Source organism: Pyrus communis, chromosome 9 (assembly GCF_963583255.1).
Source record: "Pyrus communis chromosome 9, drPyrComm1.1, whole genome shotgun sequence".
NCBI classification, from domain to species: domain Eukaryota; kingdom Viridiplantae; phylum Streptophyta; class Magnoliopsida; order Rosales; family Rosaceae; genus Pyrus; species Pyrus communis.
The window spans coordinates 8,059,638-8,072,232 of NC_084811.1; the positions used below are offsets into that span (position 1 = coordinate 8,059,638).

Consider the following 12,595-nt stretch of genomic DNA (forward strand, 5'->3'; position numbering starts at 1 on the left):
AATGTCTACAACCTCAAAGTGAGAAGAATAATATAACGACTCAAAGCATTCTCTTCTTGGCACCAGAGCCAGGTCGGAAAAAAAAAAAAAAAAAAAAACATGTTCAGTGGGCAATTTAAAACCCAACTTGCCATGCACAACAGTAGCATGGTCTATGATCAGCGAGCGGTGTTTCTGTACCATTGTTGTAGAAAACTGCATTAAGCGACTAAGTGTCGTTGTTGTCCTCGAATCACAGCTAGCGATTCCTCCATCGTTGTTGTCCAGGAACATGTGTAGAAAGTCCAGCAGCCCAGAAAACTCTGTAGTGTGCAGCCTCTTGTTTCCTCTCCGCTTGTCCTCGTATTCCCTTGATCAACACCACCACCTCTCAGCTGCACCAGGGCTTCGGTATGCCGTCCTGATTCTTGATCAGCGAACAACTTTGTGTTGTTACTGCTTCGTCCTGATTCTCAAGCAGCGAGCAAGTTTCTACGTTGTTGCTACCCAGACTCAATCAACACAGCATAAGATCGTCCAGTCAATTATCTGCGTGGTTGCTCCAATAGTTGTTGTCCAATCAACTTGCTACCCAAAATTTTTGTCAACGGATTTTTTTTTTTTTTTTTTTTTTTTTTTTTGTTACCTATGAAAGGTGATACTGACAAGGCCGGGACCATTACTATGGCAGGCAAAACATGTGCTTCCATTGCCAAATCTAAAAACACATCACATTGTATTTTTCTTTTGGCGGCACAACTCCCCTTGCATTATTGGAGCGAAGCCCTAACTTCGGCAACATATCTTATCAACAGTCTTCCACCTCGCACCATTGACTTCCAAACGCCGTTGCAAGTCCTCATGTCTCAAACTAATTGTCCACCAGTTTTGAATCTTTCTCCATGTGTATTGAGATATGTAGAATTTGTCCACCTCCACCCACCATAAGGACAGAGTAGACTTGAACCTCACGTTGCTCGTTGTGTATTTTTGGGATATGCCACAACTCAAAAGGGTTATTGTTGTTATCCTCCTCCAACCAAGAAAATGTTTGTCACAGTTGATGTAGTTTTTCATGAAAATGAGATGTATTATAATTCGTCTAAGTCCTCACTTCAGAGAGAGATACGAGATGAAGAAGTTCGGACCTTTGATTATGTTATCCCGATTGGAATTGACGTGCAGCAGCCCACATTAGTTGAGGAGCCCAAGACATTTGGGCTTCAGAACAGCCAATAGAACCAACCCGCATCTTCTAGCTTTAGGAGCAACAGGATCTGCCCGTGTCTTCTGGGCTTCAAGATCAACAGGACCAGTCAGCGGTTTCTGGGCGTCAGGAACAGTAGAACCAACATGCGGTTCGCGGGCTTCAAGGCCAGCAAGGCCAACCTATGGCTTTTGGAAACATGGAGTATGACACGAATCAGCAGCAACCCATGGAATCTAGGCCTGCCCACAATATGGCATGGACCAAGTGCCAGCAGTAGAGTTGAATTCCAATGCTCCCTCGTCTTTAGTTGATACTCATAACGAATCACATTTCACTCCAGATGCTCCACCTATTCGTTGTCTTCCAGAGCGCATTAATTGAGGTATTCCTAAACCTAGTTATAAGGCTAATCCTAAATGTAAACACAAATATCCTATGAGTGAACCAAACTTAGATTCATGGTGAGATATCCATTGAACAATTATGTGTCTACTCGCCACCTGTCGTAATCAAATAAGTTATTTGATTATCAATTATCTATTGTATCTATTCCTAACAATATGCAAGAGGCTTTAGCAGATGTCCGCTGGAAAAAAGAAATGAATGAGGAATTAAGATCGTTGAGAAAGAATGCTACTTGCAAAGTAATAGACTTGCCAACTGGCAAGAAACTTGTGGGATGCAAGTGGGTCTATACGATGAAATACAAAGCAAATGGAATAGCGGACCGTTTTAAAAACAAGGTTGGTGGCAAAAAGGTATACACAAAAGTATTGGATTGACTACAATGATACCTTTGCACCAGTGGCTAAAATGAACACACTCTAGGTTTTACAATCCTTAGCAGCAAACTTAGATTAGCCACTACAACAGTTTGATGTGAAAAACTGCCTTCTTACATGGATATTTGATTGAGGAGATATACATGGAACTCCCACCAGGAAGTAACGTTCCCGCCATGCATAGACAAAAGGTGTGTAGACTCAAAAAATCATTGTATAAGTTGAAGCAGTCTCCGAAAGCATGGTTTGATAGGTTTACCAAGTTCATGAAAGCATTTGGATATAAGCAAAGTAATTATGATCACATGATATTCTTGAAGCATCGAAATGGGAAGCTTACAACACTCATTGTATATGTGGATGACAAAGTAGTCACTGGTAACGATCCCAATGAGCGTGCAGCTTTACAGAAATATTTATTTACTGAATTCGAGATGAAGGATCTTGAGTCTCTAAAATATTTTCTCGAGATTGAGGTGGCAAGAAGTAAGTCAGGAATTTTTCTATCACAAAGAAAGTATATTATTGACCTATTGAAAGAAACCGATATGTGTGCATGTAAACCTGTGACTAATCCCTTGATAGAAGGAATGAAGCTGAGTATTGATCTGAACAAAGTACCAGTTGATGAAGTGAAATATCAAAGATTAGTGGGACGATTAATGTATTTGGCACACACTAGGGCGGACCTTAAGTGTAGTTAGTCAATACATGCATGATCCAGGAGAACAACACATGAGTGTTGTTCTGAGGATATTGAGTTATTTGAAAGGAAGTCTGGGAAAAGGTATTTTGTTCAAGAAGAATGGTCATTTCAGAATTAAAGGTTATACAGATGCTGACTGGGCTAGTTCGACAGATGACAGGCGTTCTACATCTGGTTATTTTACCTTTGTTGGTGGAAACTTAGTCACATGGAGAAGTAAGAAGCAAAATGTAGTAGCAAGGTCAAGCGCAGAAGTAGAATATAGAAGTATGGCACTTGGTATCTGTGAGACATAGTCAACTGATGAAGTTGTTTTGTGACAATAAGGCTGCTCGTGATATTGCTCACAATTCAGTACAACATGATAGGACCAAGCATGTTGAGTTTGATAGGTTCTTTATTAAAGAAAAAATAGAAGGAAAAATAATTGAAGTTCCTCCGATCTGAACAGAAGATCAAGTAGCTGACATTCTCACCAAAGCAATTTCAAGTTAAAAGTTCTCTAAGTTTGTAGACAAATTGGGCATGTGTAATATATATATGCGAGTAAATTAAAGTTATGATCCCTTAACTTTATGTCAATTGTAGCTTTGGTCTATCAACTAAAAGTTCATTAGATATAGTCCTTCAATTTGCCAAGCTATGGAGCATTGGTCCTACCGTTATGTTTACCGTTAATGTGCTTGTGTGGCAGTACAATTGAACCCACAATTTTGTTAATATGGGTGCCGAATGGAATAAAGAATTAGGTATATAAGTTAGATTTTTATTATAAATATTCTACAAAAGAAACAAAAATAAAAATAAAACATGATTGCCCCCTCCCATATTTCATCCTCCCCATTCCAGGATATCCATATCTCTCATAGCTGCACACCAAAGCCATCACACACCATAGACCTACCCATTCCAAAATTAAACCACCTTCAATCTTAATTATTCGGGTAGATGGGAACCTCAGAATTACAGGTAGTGTTACTCCATTCACTGCCGATTTGGGTTTGTTCTGGGTTTTGAGAACCATATGCGGTGGGGCAAACGAATGGGGTTTATTTTTAGACCGTTTGGGAGGAGTTGGGTGAAGCAAAATTGAGAGAGATGGAGTCAATTGGTGGTAATTGTGACAGTCTTGTTATTGTACAGAGAACTATGTTTTTAGGGTTTTCAAAATTTTTTTTTTTTTTTTTGGTCAAGGGTTTTCAAATACTATTCCCTCTAACCGTACTTGTGGGTTCCATCTGCCAGCCATGTAAGCACCTCAACGGAATATTTGACAATGTTATTTTATTAAGTTCAAGGACTATATCTAATAGAATTTTAGTTAAGGGATTAAAGCTACAATTGACTTAAAGTTAAGGGATCATAGCTACCATTTACTCTATGTATGTGATGAGTCAATTTTATATAATATATTTTTCCCTATTCTTAGTATGTTTTGGTAATTATTTTGATAGAATTTTGATACTTTGTTTTATATTTTCAATATAGAACATTCGACTTCCTCTAAAGGAAAACATGATCAAACGAACGAATTTTAAAGTGATTCAAATTAGAGAACGTTCGTGAGTCCATTAGCTTGTACCTATCAAAATATTAGATTTTTCTACCCAGTGGTTATTTTCTAGCAATAAAACTTGAAAGTGACCTTTTTGTACTTAATTGTGATTTTTGGAGCTCAAGATGACCTCTGATGGGTTCGTGGCCTTTTGGAGAAGTGTTCAGAATAGTACAAGCTTTAAATCTAGGTGTTTTGGTCTAGTTTTGGAGCATATATGGGTCCAAAACATGGCCGTGCAGATTTTGGGCTGATTATCCTAATCAATTTAGGATTATGTTTCCTAATTTATTTTAATTTATTTGGCTTTCTAGTTTTGTTCTAAGTCCTTTTCCAAGAAGGATTGGATTTTCTATGTAGTATAAATAAGCCTTTTGACCGGCCCTAGCTCTTCTTCTTGATGTGATATTGGAGAGAGGAATTTGGCAAAAACTGAGAAATTTTCAGACTTTATTCTACAAGGTGTTTTCACTCTTTTTCTAGTTTAATAAAAACTCTTTTAATTTTAATTATGAATATGCGTAACTAACTTTCGCCCTAGCAGAGAGGTCATGAGTCTTAACATGAATATGTAGTTTTTATTCAATTGCTTATACATGCATACTTTGAATTATTAATCACTATGTTTATATTGTCTCTATATCTTAATGCTTAGCTACCATTAGGATATTTAGATAAGTAATCGGATGCAATTCGGTCGGAATACCACCAGAGGATTGAGTATTGCTTCTTGTGATTGATAGTTGTAATTTCACTTAGGGTGAATGTCATGTCTTAAGGATTGCATGGTTTTTCAATGAGTTTTCACAAAGCGTAACGAGTCATACATGTTTATATTTGATATGAATGTCACAGACAGATTGCATGTTTGATATACGTTCTATCTTGAATATCACAAATAGAATATACATTAGGAAAACCTAACCTTCAAAGTTGCATGGATAATTCATAAGTAATTAGTAAATCTACATAGGATTGTTAAGATGACAGCAGAACTCTAGTGTTTTTCCAAACTTATTTCTCAAAACCTATTCTTTTTTATCTGATTTCTTCTTAATTGGTTACTAGTTGTTTTTCCTAAATTGCTTTTATTAAATTTTTTTTTATTATATTTAAATTCAAAATCAACCCTTTCTAATCTTTGTTTTCAAATAATTAACTAAGATTTTGGTTTTGCTTAATTTGTTTTAGATAATTCATGTGGGAACAACCTTGCATGAGCATTTTTACTACAACTACCTTATTCTCTTAGAAGTATTTTGTGTGATTTTAACCCTCTTTGCATAGGTACTAAAAATCCTATCAAGATACACCAACTTGAGGTGGAGTGTTGACTTGTATATAGTTTCCTACGATTTAAGATTTCCTAGTTACAGTTAATCCCTTGTAATTTGGGACTGTAATTATTGTAATTATCCTTTCCTTATCATGGCAGCTCTAGAATTGTATATTATACCTCAAATTGGGAAGGATAATATAAGGATTCAAAGCATTCTCTTCTCTTTGGCAGTTGTTTAGGCCATTTTGTAGCTTCCATTAGAATTGCTTGTTCTTTAGAAGCAGAGTTGCATGCGGTTATTCATGCCGTGGATTTGGCTTGGGTTAACGGTTGGAATTATTTGTGGATCAAATGTGATTCTTCTTTAGTGGTCTTTTTTCTTTCTTCTACTTCTCACAAGATTCCTTGGCGTCTATGTGTTCGTTGGATTAACTGCCTTGCTCTTCTCTCCCGTATGCACGTTCATGTCACTCATATTTTTCAAGAGGGTAATGCAGTTGCCGATTGTTTGGCTAACTTCAGTGTGGATCATTCTGGGAGCTTATATTAGGACTCTTGTCCTCCTTGTGCAACTTCTGCTTACATTCATAACCTTTCTTCAAGACCTAATTTTAGGTTTTGCTAGTTTGGTCCTTCATGGTTACAGAAGTATTAACTTTCATTGAGGCGGTTTGTGTTGGATTTTGCACCTGCCGCCATACTCGTGACTTTGAGTTTCATCTTATTGTTTGATTTCGTTGATGTTTCTTTGTTTTTCCCTTAGCGGGTTTTGGCTCCATCCCCCCGCTTGTATTGTTTACTTTTCCTTATTTAATAAATTCGGAGATAGGGGACGAGGGGTCGTTCTATCAAGGAGTTAGCCCTTTCTCATCGCTCTAAGCAGGAAGAAAGTAGCCTATTGTAGTTGACGGCTAATCCTAGGGTTTGGTTCTTTCTTTCCACATTGTGTGGGTTTAGAGAGTAAGGTTGTAGTCCGACGACCAAGCCTTATGCGTTGCTCGACTCACCTAATCCATTATCATCCTTATTAAAAATAAATAAATAAATAAAAAAGCATTCTCTTCTCTTGACCCTCATTAGCGGTCAATCAATGCAAGTCTGGGTGGGATATGATGGCACCAAGAAGAAAATCGATGTCACTTTGGCTCCAATCGTTGTTTATAAACCCCACATTCCACTCTTATCTTTGAAGCGCGACCTTTCCATAGTCCATAACAAGATTATGTATGTTGGCATCTCCTCATCCACATGCTCACTCCTCACTTGTCATTATGTTCTAGAATGGCGGCCAAGCACAAGAAATTGTTCTCTCACAACTTCCCCCGAAAAATTATTAGGTGATATTGTAGTACCACGTCAGCTGTGATTCTTCCATTCAAATTTCGATATCTATCTGTCATTATTTTTGCACAGCTGAAATTTAATGTCATTTTAACCTGTTAAATAAATTAAAAAAAAATGAAAAAAATAAAAAAGAGAACGGAAGAGATCGGACGATCTCCATCCGGTAATCCTTTCCGCACACCACCCTGCTTTCCTTATTACACCTGTGTTTTTTTGTCTTTGGAAGAACCAAAACATGCAAGAAAGCAACCCATGATTTCGATCTCTCTCTTTCCCTCCTCTCTCTCAAAGGTTGTGTCTTTCTGCGAAACAATCATCCTCCTCTGGGCTTCCCCTGACCTCTGTACTTGCCCATACTCGGTTGAAAAAAGAAAAAACCAGGATTCTTTTCACCTCCTCACTGAAATTCAAGAACAGAGCGTAGATCACGCGGTGAATTTCGCCGTTTAAGGTTACGGTAAAAACAAAATCTAAAAATGGTAAAAGGGAAAATCCAAAACAGCCCCCCAAATTATAATTTCAACGCGTTTCTGGTCAAATTTTGGCAAGTTGGTAAAGATGGAAACTGGGTTTGATTCCCTTAAATTAGTTGGAATAAAATGCCAAAGCAATAGTATTATTATGCTTGATTAAAACTTTGAATGTAGTCTTGAAATTCGTTAGGAATTACATATATTTGTCGCTTTAAATTAGTTAAACTGGAGAAGGTGTTCAATTTTGTCTTTAATCCAAATGTTACCTTTGAATGTCAATGTAGGTTTCAATGGGGATGGTGCAATTTTGTCTTGCCCTTTTTTAGAACCTATTTCAAAATTGTGATGGTTGTCTGTCATTGTTGTGTCAGAATTAAGGCACAAATAGGCTGCCTATTTGTGCTTGCCTCTTTGAGCACAGAACATCATATTGTGCATTTTGATCAAAGGGCACATCCATAGAGGGCATATATAATATTACCATTGCTGCTGTTATAGGACACATATTGGTGTCCATAAGCCTCTTAGGGCACAACTAATTTTTTGTGCCCAGTGGCTATTTTTCTTGTAGTGAAAGGATTTGAACTCGAGGACAAGATCTTTCTGAGAAGAGGAGTATGATGCAGCCCCCAACAACTAATATGGTCTATATATTATACATGTTGTTGGTGGCTCTTTATCTTTCAAAACCATGTTTTAACTAGATATCTAGAAACCATAATCTTTAGTATTAATATTTAACCTATCAATTATTTTGATCTCCCTATCCTTATGTACTCAAAAGGATGTCAATTTAGTGAATTATAATCAATATAAGAATAGAGTGAGCTTTTCCTCTTAAATCAACTGTAAGACTTAGTTGTGTTGAGTGAATCCACGATTAGCGACATCGAGCACATCCATTACTCCTAGTTGAGTGATTCCCAAGTATTATCTCCATAGTCTTCCCTAGACCCCTTGGCTTTTTTTGCGTCATTTCCCTTTCTTTTTATGATGAATGGGGTCTTGTTCCTACATTGTATGGTGAAGAACTAACTTTGTCATTGTTGGAGGTTGCACCATCACAATCACATATAAAGTCTAAAATTAATTTGAGCTGAGAAGCGTAGAATTATCAAAGAGACGGGTCAATGACCCATTTCCAACAACATTGATATTATCCCTAACTTAATAATTACCACCAGCACAAATTGTCAAGTGTGAGGTTTTATCACATAAATATGGTCTTGTTCCTACGTTGTATGGTGAAGAACTAACTCTGTCATCGTTGGTTGTTGCACCATCACAATCACATACAAAGACTAAAATTAATTTAAGCTGAGAAGTGTAGAATTATCAAAGAGACGGGCCAAGGGCCCATTTCTAACAACACCAATATTGTCCCCAATTTAATAATTACAACATGCACAAATCGTCAGGTGTGGGGTTTTACCACAAAAGGCCTAGTATTAGTTGGAATTGGGTTAGGATATTTAAACTCTTCTTTTCGCAGAGATGCGGTCGATGTGGGATATTTCAACATGCCTTCTCTATTGGGACCCAATTAGTAGGTTACACATGGAAAATTCACACATCGACAACCACATAAAGTCAAGGGGACTCACCCTATTTGCAAGGCCAAGAGACCCACCATCATCGCGCTAGGCACAAAGGACTCACCCATCACGTGGTAGTACGATCCCACTTCCAGGCTCTGATACCATGTAAAATTATCAGAGAGACAGGCCAAGGGCCCACTTCCAACAACACCGATATTGTCCCCAACTTAGTAATTACCACCTGCACAATTTTTCAGGTGTAAAGTTTTATCACAAAAGATCTCGGTATTAGTTGGAGTGAGGTTGGAATATTTAAACTTTTTTTTTCTTAGAGATACGGTCGATGTGAGATATTTCAACAAGAAGTTGCTAACGGTGGCAGTCACTGAATAGTCTGGATTACTATTTTATTCTGCTACACAAAGACAACACATTCAATTAGTGAGGCAATGAAGGGACAGCTCAGCTAAGCTTCATTGCTTATAACAAAGTTCCCAGAGGTTTTGGAGAGAACTAGAAATGGCAGCCATGTTTTTCAAGCTTGTAATACTCATACAAGCAACCCTAGCAGCAGCTCAAAATGTTAGCTTCATCTACAAGGGTTTCAAGTCAGAAAATCTTCGCTTAGACGGTGTAGCCCAGTTCACACCCAACGGTCTTTTGATGGTTACAAATGACTCTCAAGAGATAAGGGGCCATGCCTTCTACCCTAACCCAGTCACCTTCAAGAATTCATATTCTGATACCAATGCTTTCTCATTTTCTACAACATTTGTGTTCGCTATCAGACCCTTGCTTACAACTGGTCATGGAATGGCCTTCGTCATTGCTCCAAAAATAGGGATTCCCCAAGCTGGAAACGGCCCTTTCCTAGGCCTTTTCAATTCAACCAACAATGGCAATGTCACCAATCATATTTTTGCTGTAGAGCTAGACACTACAAAGGAGATCAAGTTCAATGACATCGATTTCAATGACATCGATAACAACCATGTAGGAATTGACATTAATAGTTTGAACTCTGTGAAATCTTCTACCGCAGGATACTATGCTGAAAACAATCGTGGGTTTCGGAACTTGAACCTCACCAGTGGTCAAGCAATGCAAGTTTGGGTGGAATATGATGGTACCAAGAAGCAAATCAATGTCACGTTGGCTCCAGTCGGTGCTGGTAAACCCCATGCTCCACTTTTATCTCTGAACCATGACCTTTCCCCAATCCTACAAAAAACCATGTACGTTGGCTTCTCATCCTCCACCGGTTCTTTTCCAACGTCTCATTATGTTTTGGGCTGGAGCTTTAAAATGAATGGGCAAGCTCAAGAACTTGTTCACTCACACCTTCCCCACCTGCCTCAGATAGGATGTAAACAAGTATCTAAACTTTTAACCATCGGTGTGCCTGTGATGTCTGTGAGTTTGGTTTTGCTAGTAATTGTTGGCATTATTTATGCCATAAGATGGAAGAGGAAGTTTGCAGAGCTGCTTGAAGATTGGGAGCTTGAGTATGGACCTCAAAGGTTTAAATATAAAGAATTATATGTTGCTACAAAAGGGTTCAAGGAAAAGGAACTTTTGGGAGGGGGGGGATTTGGTAAGGTTTATAGAGGCATATTACCTGCCTCTAAAACTGAGGTCGCAGTGAAGAAGGTCTCACATGAATCAAGGCAAGGGATGAAGGAGTTTGTGGCAGAAGTTGTGAGCATTGGCCGCCTCCGTCACAGAAATTTAGTACAACTTTTGGGATATTGTAGAAGAAAAGGAGAGCTTCTTCTGGTCTATGACTACATGCCTAACGGAAGCCTAGACAAGTACCTCTACGACCAACCAGCGGCCACTCTTAATTGGAGCCAAAGGTTTAAAGTCATCAGAGGTGTGGCTTCAGGGTTGTTATATCTTCATGAAGAATGGGAGCAAGTTGTGGTCCATAGAGACATCAAGGCAAGTAATGTATTACTAGACGGGGAACTGAATGCTAGGCTAGGAGATTTTGGCCTTGCAAGATTATATGATCATGGAACAGACCCTCAAACTACTCATATTGTAGGAACACTTGGGTATCTAGCTCCAGAGCATACAAGATTAGGCCGGGCCACAACACACACCGATGTGTTCGCTTTCGGGGCATTCTTGCTTGAAGTTGCCTGTGGAAGAAGGCCAATAGAGCTAAAAGGTCCAGCTCATGATGTGATTTTGGTCGACTGGGTGTTTTCTTGTTGGAAGAAAAACAAAATTCTTGAGGCAAGAGATCAAAAGTTAAGCACGGAATTCGTAGCTGAAGAAGTGGAACTGGTGTTGAAGCTTGGGTTGTTATGCTCTCATTCAAATCCTTCAGATAGGCCAAGCATGCGCCAAGTTGTGCAGTATTTGGATCGTGACATTCCGTTGCCGGAGTTGTCAGTTCATGCGCATTCTTCCAGTGGCTTACTCTTTGCGCCCCATGAAGATTTTGATGATTCTGCAATGTCATATCGGTCTTCTTCGAGGACGGGGTTTTCTTCTGTTGAGTCGACACTTCTCTCAGGCGGTCGCTGACTGCTCTAAGCAATTAGGATTCTGTTGCAAAGTGGTATTCACATAAAATAAAGGGTGCAAACAATATGTCTGTAATGCTTTTTCTTGTTAGCATGTCAATGTAATATATGTTCATCTACTGGTTTGCAATATAGACCTAGCTATTTGCTTGTTAGCTTGTCAATCTTCTTTAATGTTTTATACACACAATTAGAAAATTAGTGCATTGTACGCTTTAGCAGAAATGATCGAAAACGATCCTGCTCAAAATTAATATAAGTCGGATTATTTTGAAGTCAATGGATAGTTTGATCACTATGTCTCGGTTTAAAATGCTCTTTTAATTGCTAATTAGTATGAGATCTTGGAACATTTAGATATCTAGCACCCGGCCGATCATACAAGATTAGGCCGGGCTACAACGAGCACTGATGTTTTATATTAGGCTTTACTGCTTTAATGTATTTTCTTCTTGAAGTTGCCTCTGAAACAAGATCGATAAAGCTATTCCGTCATGATTGTTGGTTCCTCAATGATTTTATCTTCGAGCTTCTCATTATTGACCTTGTTCTAGAGGCAAATTCAAGCAGGCAGTTAAAATAATCCTTTCTAGAGATAGGAAGAAGGTAAGGACAAATGGTTGTGTACTATGAGCTTTTTGAATCCATTTACATTAAATAAAGGGAGTTTTAACAAAATACTATTGGTATTGTTCATTTTTAACAAAAAAAATCATATTTTAACCTTTCCTGGTACCATTCACTTATACCTTTATTTGTTATTTTTCTTTAAAACTAAAGTTTTTGAGGAATTTTAGTTAGTTTACCTTTAAATTAAATAGGTAAATACAAGAACAATGTGTATATTAATTTTTAATATTCATAATATGTGAAAAAATACCTTTTCTTTTTATATATGATTGACTGGGTATTTCCAACCATCGACTGTGACGTTATAGAGAATTTAGTCTTGGTCCCATATTTAAATTAATGCGCTGCTAGTGCTACCGTCTTAAAAAAGAAAGATCAATAACCAACCAGAAAGAGCCAACACCCTTCTTTTTTTTTCTTTTTTTTTTTTTTTTTTTTTTTTTTGGAAACAAGGGAACCCAGCCAAGGCACAGAAGCCAAAAAAACAACAAGAAAGCCTACAGAGAGGCAAACACCAAGGAGACAAACCAGTAGTGAACAGGGATAGAACATAAAGACCCCTCCA

At 38.0% G+C, this 12,595-nt stretch overlaps 1 protein-coding gene across 1 annotated transcript; it reads left to right on the top strand.

The window, feature by feature from the left end:
* The first annotated feature begins 9,328 nt into the window (after window positions 1-9,328).
* On the top strand, window positions 9,329-11,661 carry LOC137746011 (L-type lectin-domain containing receptor kinase IV.1-like). The gene has a single exon (XM_068486054.1). The coding sequence runs from the start codon at window positions 9,386-9,388 to the stop codon at window positions 11,399-11,401; it is 2,016 nt and encodes a 671-aa protein (XP_068342155.1). The 5' UTR covers window positions 9,329-9,385; the 3' UTR covers window positions 11,402-11,661.
* The last annotated feature ends 934 nt before the right edge of the window (window positions 11,662-12,595 follow it).

What these genes read in the sequence shown, in the direction of transcription:
- LOC137746011 (XM_068486054.1), top strand. Translation starts at nt 9,386, where the DNA reads ATGGCAGCCATGTTTTTCAAGCTTGTAATACTCATACAAGCAACCCTA.